Source organism: Callithrix jacchus, chromosome 12, assembly GCF_049354715.1.
Source record: "Callithrix jacchus isolate 240 chromosome 12, calJac240_pri, whole genome shotgun sequence".
Classification (NCBI taxonomy): domain Eukaryota; kingdom Metazoa; phylum Chordata; class Mammalia; order Primates; family Cebidae; genus Callithrix; species Callithrix jacchus.
The window spans coordinates 110298776-110317568 of NC_133513.1; the positions used below are offsets into that span (position 1 = coordinate 110298776).

At 41.0% G+C, this 18793-nt stretch overlaps 1 protein-coding gene across 1 annotated transcript in view; it reads right to left on the minus strand.

Annotated features, from left to right (window-relative positions):
- Window positions 1–17291, minus strand: part of PDZD8 (PDZ domain containing 8) — a 101305-nt gene extending 84014 nt beyond the window's left edge. Inside the window, exon 1 of the mRNA XM_017963198.5 lies at window positions 16215–17291. Within this exon, the coding sequence (XP_017818687.1) occupies window positions 16215–17083 (869 nt within the window). The 5' untranslated portion in view covers window positions 17084–17291. The remainder of the gene's footprint in view (window positions 1–16214) is intronic.
- Between the last annotated feature and the right edge of the window lie 1502 nt (window positions 17292–18793).

The window sequence follows — 18793 nt, forward strand, 5'->3', positions numbered from 1 at the left end:
TAGGGTGTTGCAAATGTAATTGCAGGTTTTGCCATATAAAAGTAATGGCAAAACCACAATTACTTTTGTGCCAACCTATGGTCCCCTTTCTTTCCCCCTCATTCCCCTCTCTTATTTCATGGACTATAATATAGTTTTTTTTTGTTTTTAACTGACTGCTGACCCTTAATCCTCACTGCTGCATTCCAGAGCTACTTTTAATACCTACCATCCCTTATCTTTCTCTTCCCTCTGATTTTCTTCTGCGGGGTTTTCTATTTTTATTTCTCACTTCTCAGCTTCTTTTTGACAAGGGAGTTTAAACTAGCATTGAATCAATACTTGGTCTTGAATTTTGGCTCTAATACTTAGGAGCTTTGAGACCTCGGGCAAGCTACTTGGAACATTGAGAGCCCCAGTTTCTTCACCTATGAAAGTATAATGATAATAATAATGGCACCTATTTTACAGAGTTATGTAAAGACTAGATATTTCTCATAAGGTATTTGGCCCAGTGAGGTGCTCTAGAAATATTCCCTATCAATCCTTCTATTTATCTATAATAAGGATGGTCTCCTATAGACATGTCAGGCAGCAAACTTCTTCCCTTCCATAAGGAACTATTTCAGGACTCAGCATTCACCAATGTATGATGGTCCCAGTTCATGGCTGTCTGTCTTCCTTGGGCTTCAGATTCCACATAGCCATGATTTTAGTCCCATACTAGTTGATTTTTTAAAAATTGTGTCCTTTGTGATGATATCATTTGTAAGTCCAAGAGAATGAATTAACAATAGTCAGGGCTGGGAGTGGTGACTGATGCCTGTAATCCCAGCATTTTGGGAGGCTGAGGTAGGTGAATGGATTGAACCCAGAAGTTCCAGACCAGCTTGGGCAACATGGCAAAACCCTGTGTCTACAAAAAACACAAAAATTAGCTGAGCATGATGGAGCATGGCTGTAATCTCAGCTCCTGGGAGGCTGGGGTGGGAGGATCACTTGAGCCCAGGCAGTTGATGGTGCAGTGAGCCATAAGTGTGCCACTGTACTCCACAGGCTGGATGACAGAGTGAGACTCTATTTCAAAAACAACAACAGGCTGGGTATGGTGACTCATGCTTATGGTAGACTCCACTTTGGGAGGCCAAGGTGGGCACCACTTGAGGTCAGGAGTTAGAGACCAGCCTGGCCAATATGGTGAAACCCCATCTCAACTAAAAATACAAAAAATTAGCCTGGCCTTGTGGTGCATGCCTATAGTCCCAGCTACTCAAGAGGCTGAGGTGAGAGAAATGATTGAGCCCAGGAGGCAGAGGTTGCAGTAAGCCGAGGTGGCACCACTATATTCCAGTCTGGGTGACAGAGTGAGACTCTGTCTCAAAAACAAAAACAACAAACAAACAAAAAGTCAGTATGTCTCTGTACCTTAGTTATCACTTTCGTATTTCTGCATCATTAAGTTTTATAACTAAGCTTATATTAGAAAACTGACTTCAGGAAACCCACAGAAAATTGTTCTATTTACAGAATTCCTTGAAGTGTACTATATTATCCTTGGGGAAATTATTTTAATTTCTGTATTCCTACAGAGAAAAAAGTATTCCTGAATAGTTATAAAATTAATAATAAAGATAACAAATACTGTTGCAAAAAAAATAGTTCTCCTGCTCATCCATATACCCTTCTACCTAATACAAAATACTCACATTTATCCAAGCTCCTAATTCTGCATAGAATGATCAAGGTCCAAAATGCCTCACAATTTTCTCAAGTGGTTTTATAGATATGCTGAACAAAAGAGTGATAATCAAGGGTACAGGTCCCTCATAATAGAACTTAAAGAGCTGGTGACTAAAAGATGAGTCAATGTTAACTGATAGCCTATGCACCAGAGAGATAAGGTATCAAATGAGACGAGTTGCTCAGGAAACCAAAGTAATTCTCATGACTATGTCTGGCAAATCTCATATCTTCTTATGTTCATCACAATTCACAATGTAAGGGTCCCTTAAGATGGCCTATAATCAATTAAATCAAAATTCCCAGCTTTCTCACTGCTAAAAAAAAAATGGGCAAACCCAAACTCCTATTCTTTCCTGTTCTTCTCTACGAGCTACCCCCAACACATAACTTTAAATAAGAGAATATAAAAATGACCACTTTGTATATTTCTAGCAATTCTCTAAATTATGCAACTCTGATATATGTCCTTGATTCTCACAACTCATAATAATGTACAGTATTACAAACCTTATTTTACAAAAGAGGAAACTAAAGATGAGGAGGCTAAACCAGCTTGTCTGTGATCACATACTAAATGGTGCAGTCAAAACTGTAACAAATCCACTCAAGTAAATAGTGCAGTCAAAACTTAACAAATCCACTCAACCATATGTGTCTTACAACAACGAAGTGTACAAGCAATACTAGATAGCAACTGAAAATAATGTACGTATTAAACATTTTTAAAGCTGACTAAGAAAGTGAGGCAACAGAGGTGGCTCCTTTACATATGGTAAAAATAAATAAACTTCAGGTCAGACTGGCAGTTCTCATACATTTTGTTCTCAGGACCCCTATAAACTTTTTTAAATTATTGAGGATCCCAAAGAGCTGCTGTTCATGTGGATTATGTATATTAACATTTTCCATATCAAAAATTACAAATGATAAAAATTTGAAACATAAGAATATACAAAGCTCACATTCCATTAGCTGTGGGGTGATGATGTCATCAGATATTTAACTTCTGTAAAACTTCACCATGTATTTGTGAGAGAACAAGGGTGAGAAAGGCAGATAACATTTTTGTATAATTATGAAAATAATTTTGATTTGATTTGGTCAACTCCCTGATATAAAATGGCATAGTATTTGCATATAACCTAAGCATCTCTAGATGCCAACTCCCTGCCCCTCAAAGGTCTGGAAGATCCAAATCACACTGTGAAAAACCACTGAGTCAGACTATAACAACTCTGAGCCGTGGCAATTTTTTTTTAAATTATATATTGTAACCCATTACCTTAACTTTAAGTATACTTTCTCACTACCAGATTATAAAAAAATACCTTGAAAGGACTGTTTTAATTTACATCCTGTTAGCACTAACTCTCTCTGTAGTGTGTTGCTCTCGGAAAAAGATGGTGTTAAAAGTTTACTGAATAAATTGAATCTCTTCTGAAGTCCTGTGCACTCTGGACAAAGATGATGTTAAACATTTACTAAACAAACTGAATCTCTTCTGAACGCTGTGGACTGAAGGAGATAAAACACTCACTGAAGGAGATAAAGACTGTTGTGACTGTACTGAACTTGATGTACAGATCTTTTGTTCTTCTCCTTATTCCCTAAACAATACAGTGTAACACCTATTTATACACCATTTACACTGTATTAGGCATTATAAGTAATCTAGAGATGCTTAGGTTATATGCAAATACTATGCCATTTTATATCAGAGAGTTGAGCATCTGTGGATTTTGGTATCCTGGTGGGGTTGAGAGGGTCCTGGGACCCATCCCCCATGGATACTAAGGGGTGATTATATTTTAAGATTATAACTGCAGCTTTCTCCTAATTTTTCTCTATCCAAATAAAGCAAAACATCTTCTAAAGTATATAAATGATTTTAATATTATCTGTATCTCTGCATCTGTTAGTTTATAAGTACCTAACTAAAGTTAGAATTTACTAAAGGAAAATATTTACAGGATAAACAATTTGTACATCCTTATTTTAGAGAACTCCTTATATTAGACCAATGCCAGGATAAGATGCAGCCTCCAGAAATAACAGCAAAGTGAATAATAAATAATGCCATCTTACATTTACATAATTCTTTTCTCTAAAAACTTTTAAAACGTTAGATTTTTCATTTCATTCAGTCACAAAAATAACAAGTTCCATGACTTGTCCAAAGATATACTAAACCAACAAATCAGTATTAATTCCACAAATAAAATAGAAATTCCTCATCTTCTAATCCCACTGTTTCAGAGCAGCAGGCCAAGTTACTTTCAAGAGAAACGGTAACAGCATAGATATCCTCTAGACTCTACAATTTTTACTAAGAGTCTGGTTCAATAAATGCTTGTTGAGTGGCATGATTCTCAGAATTATTGAGTCCAAATCCTAACCCTGTAGTACTAAAAAGTTTTTTTAGTACTTTTTGGAGTAAGCAACTTACTGAAATATTTTAAGTAGGTAATTTACTCAGTTACTTTAAGTAAGCAATTAACCTAAAAATGGGCTATAATTTAGATATACTGTATTCAATTGACTTTATTTTACAGACTAAGACTGTCAAGAATTTTCTCTTTATATTTCACTAATCTCAAAATATCTGAAGTTTACCTACCACTCCAGCATTAGTAAACAATAGGACACATATTTTACTACAAATATTTAGTTAAATTATTCCCATAGCAACAGTTTGCCACTCTGGTCCTGATTAAAATCCAAAGAGTTAAACATTAAGAACTAATAAGATTTCCAAATACTGAAATACATCAGATATCATCAGTCCTAAATTTTACAGAAAATATTATACTTCGTAATGGTGAGAACAAAGTAAGATTTTCAGTGCACTATAAAAATAATTATCATACAAATGAAATTTGCTATAACAGAATGGCTCTTATTTTAGCCACAGCAGGTTTCAGAGAACAAAAAGTTTTGAATTACTTATTTGCATGACCAAATGACTAAGGTAGTAAGACTGAGTAGTCAGCAACTACAATCATCCTTAGTAATGAGTGTTAGTATAATCCAGTATGTATGAAAGACTATTGTGTAAAAAGGACAAAAAATTAGCATACAACATAAACACCAGCTGCTCTATTCAGGAGTTAATTGATGTCTCCATGAAATAGTTGTATCTGAGAACAGAACATAGTCATTTTTCAAAATAGAGATTCTTGTAGCCAGCTACTAAATAGAAATTATATCTATCACTGCTACTTAAGATTTTACAGCAAAAAACAATAGTCACTTATAATTGTAGATTATAAAGATAGGATATAAAGTTCATCCTAGGAGAAACACCATTTCTAACCATAGTTAGGTTGCAAATACCTGTTTAATTGGTACCTTACCAATGACCCAAGCATACATAACAGGTACATAATACAAAAGAATAAACCTAATTAGGACATTTTTACTATGCTATTCAAGAATTTTTGTTTTTAAGTACTTACCAACAAGAACTAATAATGCTGGGAAGTGAAAGATTTTCTAGCTCTTCTATCAGAGTTATGCAAATCAAAGTCCAGACATTCACTACCCCACCCACCATATCATCAATTCCATTCTCCCTAAAATACATGAAGAATTTACAGGCATAAATACTCAATGTGCTGAATAGAGAATAAAGAGAAATGTGTTCTAAAGCATTCTGCTGATTTCATGAAAATTGGCAATTACGCACCAGACTAGTAAAAACAAGTTTGATTGTTATTCTATATCAATCAAAGAAAAGTATAATCTACAGTTTATCAATATTGACCTTTCTAAGAATGTGAAATTAAAAACCAAGTCTTCTGGAGTGTCACAGAAGATTGCAAACACATCTGTGTTTAGTATTTTGTTTGTGTGTGAGAATGAGAGAAGGATACTGTGCCAGTATGGTGACTGGACATACCTTGAATTCAACATGGTTAACTGTTGGAGACCTCAATCAGCATAATTTATGGGTGTGTGTGTGTCTGTGTGTGTGAAAAAGGCACTCCTTCAATACTGATTTCACAATAGTATTGGATTACATGTCATCAGCCTGTGTTTTAATGACAACCTTTAACCATTAAAAAAAGTTAAAATATGTTCCATAAAATCTGTTTAAGAAACCCAGAAAATACAGGTATCCTTTAGAGAGACTGAATTAAAAATCACAGTAGTCAGATACATATCTGAGTTTACTCTGTGAAAATTCATCATTGTACATTTAGGAGTGGGACAGTTTTTGTACACACACACACACACACACACACACACACCTTCAGTAAGAAGTTTGAGCAAAAACAAATTCCAGCATTTAAAGGGCTAACCCACTTTTTTTTTTTTTTTACATAGTATGTTGAAAGGTGACATTTAAAAGTGACCTGAAAAACATTGGAATGAGCTCTTTGGCTATTTGTAGGAAAAACACTCCAGAAGAAGGAATAGCAAAGACCCTGTGGTGGGAGCATGCCTGGACTATGAGAACAGCAAGGAGGCACGAACAAATTAAGTGAGACATAGTGATGAAAGATAAAAGGTCAGAGCCAGAGAATGGCTGAAGAGTAAAGCAGTGAATGAGTTGGATTTATACATATTATCTGAAGGGATGTCCATGTTACATTTCACAAAATAATTTGTAGGGTCACATTCATATTATACTCTCATTTTACTAAGGACAGAGGGAAGGAGGGAGTGAAAGTGGGGGTAGGAGGGAGGGAGAAGGAAGAAGGTAAGAAGAGGAAGAGAAAGAGGCACCTCCTCAGTATATATAAGAAGCTTGTATATTTATGTTTGAGCATATAGTTAGGTTCAGACATCAAACTTAACATGAGTATATCAGGAGATAAAATCAAAACGGAGAGGAGTAGATTTTTAACTTCTTTCTGCTCCTTAATACTGTATAAACATAGGCCAAAAAAAAACCCAAACCCCCTCCAAAATCAAAAGAACAACAACAAAATCTACCATCTACACAGAGATACAGGTTAGGAGATGTTTATGTGCCATTACTTCCATTAGTGAGAAACTGAAAAATCAACAAGGAATTGATTAACTTATGGTACTAATGGTCAATGTAATTATAAGCACCTATTAGAACAAATGAAGTAGGTATACTTAGAAAACTCAAGATATCAGCTTAAAAAAAGATGCTAACAAGTGTTATGATCCTGGTGTTATAAATTAATAACAAATTATAGTAATTTAGAAAAAGATGGAAGAATAGTCCCCAAATTTAACAATAGTTTTAAGAAAAAGTATTGCAGAAGATTTTCACTTTGATATTACATATTTTCTAACTGCTTGCATTTTTAAAGTGAGCTTGTCACACATTTGAAAGGGAAAAGAATGTAATGTGTCACATAGAAGATATCTGATATATATCTAGTAAAATTAGTACTACTCATCTAGAGGTAAATAATTAACATTATTTACCACATTTTCCCCCAGTACAAATATAGGAAGTGTATAGTTTTATGGCAATCTTAGCAATCTGGCAAGAGAGACTTAGAAACTACTCTGTAAAACACCTGCTAATGAGCAGGTAGTTGGCTTTATAACTTTCCAATTAAGTGTGATGTGCTCTGATGCCACGCCAAAAGTGGCAGTGTGTCCTATGACTCTGAGGTAAGAATAAAGTCATTTAATGACTTGTTTCCTGGTGACACTGTTCTGAGAAAATAGAGAATATGATGAGAAGAAATGTTGAATATTTAACTTTTAAACAAGGATTTAGTGATAAGAACTGTAACTTGAAATTTCATATATTCTTATTTAACTATTGATCTAGAGTCCCTCAGCCCACTATACGGAATCTTACCAAGAGGAAAAAAGTAGAAAAATTAAAAAGGCATGATACATTTCATAGGATAAAGGGATTACCCGCCAACAAGCTTTTTTAAAAATGCCTGAGCCATATGAATCCTTATATAGTCTAAGAAGATAAGCAAAATAATTGTTTATTTTAGCACGTTAGTTTTAGTTCTATTTATGGTAACAAAGTTGTATACTTCTGTCTGTGTTTATTTTTCAACCTGGAGTCTAAGGACCTTACAAAAGCTTCAAGGGAACTATGAAATTAAATAAAATTTTTTATGCAGAAAATCTGTTTTCTGCAGAAATCTTCCACAGGTTTCCAAAATATAGAACCCTCAAAGATTTAAAGGTACTTTTAATGTGTATATGTGTGTGTGTGTGTGTGTGTGTGTGTATATCTTCTTTTTTTTGGTAAACATTATAATAGTTTGTCAGGGGGCAGAGTGTATTTTTAGCATTTTTTAAAGTTTAGAGCAGGGATCAGTTAATCTTTTCTATAAACAGCAGATAGTATTTGTGGGTACACATGGGCTGTCACCACCACCGCCACCACCAGCACTAATACTTCATTTAACAACTTCAAATATAAAGTTTAAGAATGCAAAAATCATTCTTAACATAGGGCCTAACACTGCTAGTTTGCAGACCCCTGGTTTAGAATAACAGTTATCTCTGAATAAATAATATAGCATGAGCTCTGGAAGTCCAGGACCTTCTAAATTGAGGACTTTATGTCACTAATCCTCTGTAAATCTCATATTTCCACATCTATACAACTGAGATACCAACATCTCCCACATAGGAGTTTTAACTATTAAGTGAGATTGCAACTACATGGAAACGCCCACACAGTGCCTAATACTTAGCAAACAGTGTTTTATTACCTGCTCATGTGATAAGTTGTTATAAGTATTACTTAATAAGTCAACGTTTAGTGTTTGATCAGGCATGCTCCTTCAACCCAATCTACTTTATAATGAATGATCTGCTTTGGCTATTTCCAGGAACAAACTGTGGCTTTTTAGGATAACCAACAGACCTGTACATTACTGATTAGCATTTGCAGCCTCCCGGCAGAGCACAATACCTCACACCTATAATCCCAGCATTTTGGGAGGCAGAAGCGGGCAGATCACTTGAAACCAAGAGCTGGAGACTAGCTTGGCCAACATGGTGAAACCCTATCTGTACTAAAACTACGAAAATTAGCCAGATGTGGTGGCATAGGCCTGTAATCTTAGCTACTTGGGAGGCTGAGTCAGGAGAACTGCTTAAATCCAGGAAGTGGAGGTTGCAGTGAGCTGAGACTGCACCACTGCACTCCAGCCAGGGCAACAGAGTAAGACTCTGTCTCAAAAAAGAAAAAAGAAAAAAATCCACAGCCTCCTCATAACGACCATTCTCCCCAAAATAAGTAAATCAAATTTCTAGAGCAAAGATGTAATTTATCAATACATTATTTTCCATCTAAAGTGTTTTAAAAGCTGAAATTAAAATAGTTCAAAGCAGCTCAAGTAAATCCAACGTGCAAGAAGTAAAATCAGCACTAAACTGGAGTACACTTAGGTGTACTAAGTAAGAAACTAATGTGGTGGCTCATGCCTGTAATCCCAGCACTTTGGGAGGCTGAGGCAGGCAGATCACCTGAGGTCAGAAGTTCAAGATCAGCCTGGACAACAATGGCAAAACCCTGTCTCTACTAAAAATACAAAAATTAACCAGGCATTGTGGCACATGCCTGTGGGAGGCTGAGGCAGGAGAACTGCTTAAACCTGGGAGGCAGAGGTTGCAGTGAGCTGAGATCATGCCATTACACCCCAGTCTGGGCAACAGAGTAAGACTCTGTCTCAAAAAAAAAAAAGCTAAGGTCACAATGTATTATATATAGTACAACAGTAATCAGGTGTTAGCCTTCGCAGAGTAGAGATACTGATCTCTCCTGTTCCAGGTTCTCACAAAACTGAAGGGCTTAAATATATCCAATGCCACTAAAATGAGCTTTATGTGTTCTTTGTTTTCCCTAGAAAGACTAACCCTATAAGAGCATGAACTAGTTTATAACTGTTTTTATCACTTTTACTATACCCACCACAACACTAGGTAGTATGCCGTAAGCACTTACTGAAAATAAATAACTATTTTTAAAATAATACAATTATTCATCTCTAAGAATATGATCTTGCAATTCAACTTATACAGAGATATGAAAAGAGATATAGAGATATGAATAACAGTACAAGAAATAACTATAAAGGTTAAAAATTAGTTATTACAAGATTATTCCAGGATAGCTAGAGTAATGCACAATGCCATTGTCTATTCTCCCCAAGAATTAAAGGTTAGTTACATTCCCTATTAACATTAGTAAGTTAAACTATCATTATTAAAACCATCAAGGAATTTTAGTAGCTATTTTAAAGTATTTTCCAAACTGTAATAGAAAGAAAAAAAGTAGGAAAAAATAAATACAACGTATTACACTTGACTTTACAAATGACTGTCAATTTTCAGTGAATTTACTTCAAAATATTTTGAGATATGAATTACTCAATTCATTAAATTCAAATATAATGTCAATAAGATGTCCCCATTTTTGGAGATCAGAGAAGTAAATGCTTATATAGTTAATTATTAATAATCCATCCCACTAAAGCAAACTATCCACCAAACTCTAACAAAAAGCAGTGACTATCTACTTACTCTAACTATATGGCAGAAAAATGGATTGCATTTCGAGGCATTTTATTTTTTCTAGCAGAATGACTTTTTAAAATTCAGTATTAGATTGACAATGCCTTCTTTTTTTCAAACAGAGTCTCACTCTGTTGCCCAAACTGGAATAGATCTTGGCTGACTGCAACCTCCAACTCCTGGGTTCAAGCAATTCTCATGTCTTAGCCTCCCCAGTAGCTGGGACTGTAGGCACATACCGTTTTTAGTAGAGGTGAGGTTTCACCATGCTCGCCAGGCTGGTCTCGAACTCGTGACCTCAAATGATCTGCCCACCTCAGCCTTCCAAAGTGCTGGGATTAGAGGCATGAGCCACCATGCCTGGCCTGACAATGTCCTCATTCATTCATTCATTTATATTTTTGGAAAGAGTCTTGCTCTGTCGCCCAGGCTGGAGTGCAGTGGCATGATCTCAGCTTGCAGTGATCTCTTCCTCTCCGGTTCAAGCTATTGTCATGCCTCACCTCCTGAGTAGCTGGGATTACAGGCATGTGCCACAATGCCCAGCTAATTTTTGTATTTTTAGTAGAGATGGGGGTTTCACCATGTTGGCCAGTCTAGTCTCAAACTCCTAATCTCAAGTGATCCTCCTGCCTTGGCCTCCCAAAGTTCTGGGATTACAGGAGTGAGCCACTGCACCTGACCAACAATGTCTTTTACAAAATAAAATTGCCACCGGGTGTGGTAGCTCACCATAGGTCAGGAGTTCAAGAACAGCCTGTCCAACATGATGAAACTCTGTCTCTAAAAAAATTTTAAAAATAAAAAATAAATAAAATTGCCCAATGACAGTCCCTTCAAAAATGTAATTTAAAAGAAAGATAAAAATGGATCACCCTCCCTCTCCACTCCAGCTATTAAGTCTTCCCATTTTCACTAATTAGCAACAGTAATACTCCTCCAGTAAGGGTCTCAAATTCATGACTCCAGGCCAGGCAAGTACCATCAAATGGGGGGGCCAAACTCCACCTAGGAGCTTGCACACCAAGTTTCAACCCCAAAGCTGCTACTACAGTCCACCCCTCCATCCTGTTGTTGCTCTGAGCAATGCAGAACTGGCACTGTAAGATATTCCAGCTTTTCCTAACAGAAACCAGAAAGCCAATCCATTTTTTTAAGGTTGGCAATTAAAAAACAAAAAACAGCACAGGCCAAATAAAAAGCACCTGTAAACCGAATCTACTCATTTGTATGCAATAATACTGCAGGAACAGAAGCATCAGTAAGAATCTCAAATATCTGATTCCTAAACCCTAAACACAGCTCCCCACCCAGAGACTATTACTCAGACTTCATGTTGAAGATGAATTATCCATGTAGTAAAATAACATTAGTGGTAATCCTTCTCTTTTGAAGATAAATTCTGAGGTTCATTTTTTAAAAATACTACTGTAATATACTAAAGTATTTAAATAAAAAAATCAAAACAATTAACATTTAGATGAAATTCCTTATTTGAATAAATCTGTAAACATATTGTCTACATATTATAATTCATTTTGTAAAATAAAATGTTTTACAAACATTCTAAGTTTGTTAATTTGGGTAAAATGAAGTGTCAATCTGCTGGGTCCTTAGTAACCACTTGAGCAACTTATCATCTCTAGGTGAAACATCAGGAACTGGCAGTCCAGAGAGGCCACTTCACTTCAGCAACATGAAAAAGGCAAAATAAATAAAGGGAGAAAGAAGTAACAACAAAGTTAACTGGAAAGATATTTCTGTTATGTAATGATTTACAAGTGCCAAAGGATCCTAAGACTCCATACATTCTCTTTACTGCTTTAGCTCTACTAAGAAGATTAGATAGCTAAAAAAGAATAAACTAGGCCGGGCACAGTGGCTCACGCTTATAATCCCAGCACTTTGGGAGGCCAAGCTCAGACTACCTGAGGTCAGGATTTCGAGACCAGCCTGGCCAACATGGTGAAACCTGTCTCTACTAAAAATACAAAAATCAGCTGGGTGTGGTAGCACCTCCTACTCAGGAGGATGAGACAGGAGAATTGCTTGAACTCAGGAGGTGAAGGTTGCAGTGAGCCAAGACTGCACTACTGTACTCCAGCCTGGGCGACAGAGTGAGACTCCATCTCAAAAAAAAAGGAATAGAATAGAATAGCAAGACTTTCTATTTGGAAACACAATCTGCTCGATTAAAAAAGAAATGGTATGTGGGGGAACACCCAAAGATTTAGCCACATGATTTACCTTTCAAAGAATCCTCTAAAATGACCAATTTAAGAAAAAAATCAGCTTTATGGTCATACTCTTCTCAAGAGTTCTAGGTTAGTTTGGAAAGATATTCCACATATTTGTTATATTAATGACATGCTTTAAAAAATAATCACTTAAGAACAATATAGTTTATGTATGTGTGTGCACACATATGTATGCTTTTTTAAAGGTGGTCTGGCCTCATCAGAGCTGGGTTTCACCACTTGAAAGCTGTGTGACTTTCAGTCAGTTATTTAACTACTCTGAGCTCCATTTCCTCATCTATAAAAACAGATGAACACTACTAGCTAGTTTAATTTTCCCTGTGAGAAGTATGATATATCTTAGATGTATTGTAATTCATTCTCTTATCTGAAACTTGAATCAGTCCTATGTCACCAGCAGTTTATTTATTTATTATAGAAAGGGAATCTCACTGTCCCCCAGGCTGGAGTGCAGTGGTGCGATCTCCGCTCACCGCAACCTTTGCCTCCCAAGTTCAAGCCATTCTCCTGCCTCAGCCTCCAGAGTAGCTGGGATTACAGATGCCCACCACGACCGCACCCAGCTAATTTTTATACTTTTACTAGAGACGGGGTTTCACCATGTTGGCCAGGCTGGTCTCAAACTCCTGACCTTGGTCTTGAACTCCTGACCTCAAGTGATCCGTCTGTCTTGGTCTCACAAAGTGCTGGGATTACAGGCATGAATCACTGCACTCAGCCCATCACCAGTTTAAAATACTGGAAAGAACACAGACAAGAAGTCAACACTTACTGAGGCTCTTTTCACTGTCATACTTAATTATTATTTTTCTCTACTAAGTTTAAATCTTATAAATGGCTGGGCAAGGTGGCTCACACCTGCAATCCCAGCACTTTGGGAGGCTGAGGCAGGAGAATCACTTGAATGAACCCAGGAGTTCCACACCAGCCTGGGCAACAAAGCAAGACAAAAAAAAATTTTTTTTTTTTTAATTAGCCAGGTGTGGTGGTACACACCTGTGGTCTTAACTATTTGGAAGGCTGAGATGGGAGGATTGCTTGAGCCCAGAAGGACAAAGATGCAGTGAGCCGTGATCCTGCGCCACTGCACTCCAGTTCTGGGCAACAAACAAAATCCTATCTCAAAAAACAAACAAAACGCACACACACAAAATTACTAAGTATAGCTAATTCAATTTTCACTAAACTCTAAGATTCTTGAGGGTTGAGTTCAAGTATTGTTCAGTACTGAAATCCCAGCACCTACAACAATAAGCATATAACAAGTGTACAATAAACATTTACAGATTGAGTGATATGCTCTGTGCAGCTTACTGATTGAGCATTGAGATGCCATCTAATATAAATAGCACAGATGTGTATACTCCTGGAAATTATCATTTAATGCTTCAAGTTTAGAAGTTGAAAATATCATAACCAAACTCATGCTGTGCTTTTAAAAAATCCCTTCAGACATAAGTGAAAAGCAATTTTGCCATACTTTTAAATGGTTGTTATTCAATGATACAGATCATAGATTTTTAAAGTAATAAACTTTCAATGCCTCTGTAAGTCTCATTCATAACTTACTTTAGATTTACCTAAATTCCAAGTCCATATTTTAAAAAAATCTCAAAATGATATGTAGCCTCATGGTCACTGGCTATTCTACAAATTTCAAAATAACAATCTAGTCAAATTGCATTAACTGAAAGCTACCAGGAAACATCATAATTGAAGTTGTGATAGAATACCAAAATCTCTGGCAACACATTGCTATAAACAAACACACACCTTGCTGCTTAAACACTAGAACCCATTTACAATTTAGGCACTGATATTCCAGAGGTTAAAAGTAGGTTTCTACCCAGTGCAGTGGCTCACACCTGTAATCCCAGCACTTTGGGAGGCCGGCAGATCACTAGGTCAAGAAATTGACACCATCCTGGCCAACATGGTGAAAACCTGTCTCTACCAAGAATACAAAATTTAGCTGGGTGTAGTGGTGCACGCCTGTGGTCCCAGCTACTTGGGAGGCTGAGGCAGAAAAATCGCTTGAACCCAGGAGGTGGAGGTTGCAGTGAGTGGAGATCGTGCCACTGCAATCTAGCTTGATGACAGAAGGAAATTCTGTCTTAAATAAAACGTAGGTTTCATAAAGTATGTTCTACTTCACAGAACCAGAAATCAAACACATAACCAGCTCACAACCTTCTGCAAATCTATGAAAATATTTCCACTATAAAGTAAATTTCTCCTGCCACCCAAGTTTTAAGCTATCTCTCTGTGCTATTAGCCTAAACAAAACATAATTGGTAAGGTACATCTGCCACATATACGAGTCAATAATCCATTCCAAACTCAAAATATTTCTGGATTATCTTGCTCCTGAAAATTGAGACTGGTAGAAAATTTGTGATCCAGAAATAGGCAACTTCCACTAAAAGGAAAGTAAAATTAGGTAAGTAAAATTCAAGACTGACATAATTTTATAATCAAGGGCAAAATTTAAAAGGTTCAAACGTCTTAGTGGATACAAAACTAAAGGAAAGAGAAATTAAAAATTCAGCTTTTTACAAAAGAAACAGCACCTTCCACTCTGCCTCTAGCCCTAAGACTTTCCCCTTCCACTCCTTCAGTATTAAACAAAATTCACATACTACTCAAAACTGTATACTACAAAATTTTAAGCCATCAGATGCTGGAGGGATTTAAAAAATTAAAATCACTACCTAGCATTAAAATACAATCTGTACAGTGACTTCAGGTACCTTGAGAGGAACTCACAGTCACAGAGAGTAAATGCTTTATGGGCAGAGTCTGGATCTGTGTTTCAGAACCTACCGAAAATGGGCAAGTGACATTAATACAAAATATAAAGTACACTATGTACAGGTCCCCAACTCCTTTCCAATCTGCTGTGGAAAGTATTCCTGTGCCTGGTGTGGCAGCTCACGCCTCTAATCCTAACATTTTGGGAGACCGAGGTGGGTGGATCACTGGAGGTCAGGAGTTCAAAACCAACCCGGTCAACATGGTGAAACCCCGTCTCTATTAAAAAATACAAAAAATCAGCCGGGCATGGTGCTATGCGCCTGTAATCCCAGCTACTTGGGAGGCTGAGGCAGGAGAATCGCTGAACCCGAGAGGCGGAGGTTGTAGTGAGCCGAAATCGGGCCACTGCACTCCAGCCTGGGCGACAGAGCCAGACAATGTCTCAAAAAAAAAAAAAAAAGGATTCCTTTGCAAGAGCTACCGACTCTGCCTTTAAAGATGCCAAACCATCAAAGCAAAAGTGGCTTGCAATGCAAACTATCACAGACCTGAGCTACGAGCACACCCTTGATGCATGTACTGTGTCCAGGAACAATTTCTCTACGCGGCCAAGGTGATGCTGCAAAGCCAGTGACGCGGCTGCCCTCAATGCAGCAACCACATAGAGGGAGAGTTTCTCAACAGTCCCAGAAGCGACTCCTGGGGATTAGGGCAGGCTTCACTTCATGCTGCTTATAAAAAGGAAACACTTGTGCCCGCGTTGACAGCGTCTTGAGCCCCCATGAACACGGGAAAAGGTTTCCAGCTCCTATCAAAGCCGTTCGAAAGCAAAGCAAGTGTTCACCACTCGCCGGGATCTAGGGCCCTGTCCAGGGTGGGAGGATCCCAGAAGCAGGAGCTGGGACAGAAACGAGCCTTTGCTCTTCCCAACCCACGCAGCCGGCAGCTTCCCGCCAGGCCCGGTTCCCGGCAGCCAGGCCCCCTCTCCGACCTCCCGCTCACCTGATCTTGTAACTGGGCAGGGTGTGCTTGCGCTTGATGATCTTCTTCAGCTGGTTGACGATGATGGAGGTGAGCTGCGGCATGGGCCGCCCTTCAAACTGGGAGCGCACCTCGAAGTCGATCAGCGGGTCTTCCACGAAGGAGAAGAACCAGTGGGTGAAGGGCACGCGCGTGAAGACCAAGCGCAGCCTCCCCACCACGCGGGACAGCTTGACGAACAGGTAGGCGGACTTGCCGAAGACCAGGTCCACGTCGATGGCCAGGTGAAAGCCCCCGTTGTACTCCACCTCCGCCTCGAACGCCAGCTCCTCGGGGCACGCGGCGGGCAGCGCCTCCCCCTCGGAGCCGTCGGGCTCCGCGGTGGCCGAGGGCACCACGGGCCGGACGAGCCGGATAGTCTTGATGAAGGGCACCGTCTCGCCCAGGAACACGTCCCGCAGGCTCAGCCCCTCCAGCAGGCGCCCGGCCGTCTTGGTCTGCAGCAGCTCCTCGAACTCCACCTTGATCTTTTTGGTGACCCAGCGGCGGGTCAGCGCGGTGTCCCGCAACTCCCGGAACAGGAATAGGATGGTGGCGTTGAGGAAGTAGCAAGTCTCCCGCGTCGGCGGGGCGGGGGCTTCGGGGGCCGCGGTGGTCGCGCCGCCCTCAGGGGCCGCCCCGGAGGGCTCCTCATCCCGGCCGCCGCCATAAAGGTACTCCTTCAGGGGCAGGCCCGGCACCGGCTTGATATAGCGGAAGCCCTCGTCCGCGCGGGCGACCTCGTCCGGCGGCGGCTCGGGCTGTCTACGGTACAGCAGGAGGAACTGGGCGAGGAGCGTGAGAAAGGAACCCAGCACGGCCGACGCCAGGATCATGAGCAGCAGCCCCATCCCGCCACCGCCTCCGCCCGGGCTCGCGCTCCCGCGCCCACAGCGCCGCTTTCTTCACGCCGCCGCCCCCGCTGCCTCCATCTTGAGGACATCAGGCGGCGGGGTCCGGGCGAACGGCTCCGTGAGCCTCGTCCAGAGGCTCGGGCCGGCGCGGTGCGGCGCCGGAGCCCGCAGCGGCCCGCGCCTCTTCAGACGCTCCTGAAGGGCCGGTGTGGCGGCGGGGGCGGCGGCGGGACCCGGACTGCGCCTCCCTCAGGCCTCCGCTCATTGGACGAGCGGCGCGTGACGTCGGAGGCGTGCTCGCTCCCGGCGGCGTCGCCCAGCAGTCGGAGCCCGGGCGCGCGGACGCGGGTCCTCCTTCACCTCTTTGCTGCCCTTCTAACCTCGCTCCCCCCACTACGCCAGCATTCCAGCCCCCGCGGCGCGCGGCGTCGCCCACGTGGCCGTCACTTCTGGAGCTACGGTCCGGATCTGGGAGGACGGCAGGGGACGCGGGCTGGAGGATGGGGAGGTCCGGCGGAGCGGGCCTGAAGCGTTCCGGATAGCAGTCCTCCCGTTACCCTCGGCTGGTCCCATCCCCCGTCCCTGCCCGCCGTCCCCGCGGTTACCTCCGCGGCGGCTCGCTTATCTTGCGGTGTGCTTCTCCCCCTCGCGCCCCTGACAGTCCGGCTGGCAGCGGCGCTTTCCCTGCGGGCAGCGCCGCAGAGGATCCAAGCGGGCCTTTCACACGCTTCTCGATCCCACGGCGAGAGGGGACCGACTGCCTCAGAGGCCGCCATCGCAGACCGGCCGTCCCCCCGGCAGACGCTCTGCGTCCGCGGAGGGTGGGCCCTGGGAAGGAGGGACGCAGGGAAAGGGCGCGCCACGCGGACTGACTTTCCCACCGAGGTGGATCTTCAAAATTTCAGGGTGGAGGAAGTTGAAAGGACAGCCGGGAGAAGAGACGCAGAGTGAAACGAGTTTGCTAAGTGATTGGAAGATGAATATGCGACTTGCCGTCAGTCTCTGGTTAAGCCTGTAGTCCATCTGTGAGGCAGTTATTCACTGTTAGCCCCCACTCATTTGACAGATGCCAATACTGGTGCAGAGAGCCACTATTGTTGCGTGGGGAGGTTGCGTGGGGTCGCAGAGTGGAGCCTGGTTTATCTAACACTAAACCCTAAGCTTTTGATCACTACTCACTACCGTAACACAGAAACTGCTTCAGTTGTAAGGAGGCTGATGGGTTTCCTGGTGTTGAAGGGAGAACTGGGGAGGCGGATTAGGGAAGGCGTCAAGGAATTCTGCATAGAATAGCACCTTAACCAAAGCCACGGAGTTAAGCCACGTTGCCCAGCAACAGCGATACTCCTCATGCCCTCTGGATACCTAGAGGTTACATCATAAAAGCTTATCCCTCCAAGCACTTGGCATTCCAGTCCTGCAGGAGTCAGATATCCTATACCTCAAGGCCAATTCTGGCTGTACCTAAGTAGGGCTCCTCTCTACCCCTTGAAAACCTCCAAGCCGGCGGGTCGTGGTGGTTCACGCCTGTAATCCCAGCACTTATGGGAGGCGGAAGCAGGCCGATAACATAAGGTCAGGAGTTAGAGACCAGCCTGGCCAACATGGTGAAACCCGGTCTTTACTAAAAATTCAAAAATTAGCTGGGTGTGATGGCGCGCGCCTGTATGCCCACCTACTCTGGTGGGTGAGGCAGGAGAATCACTT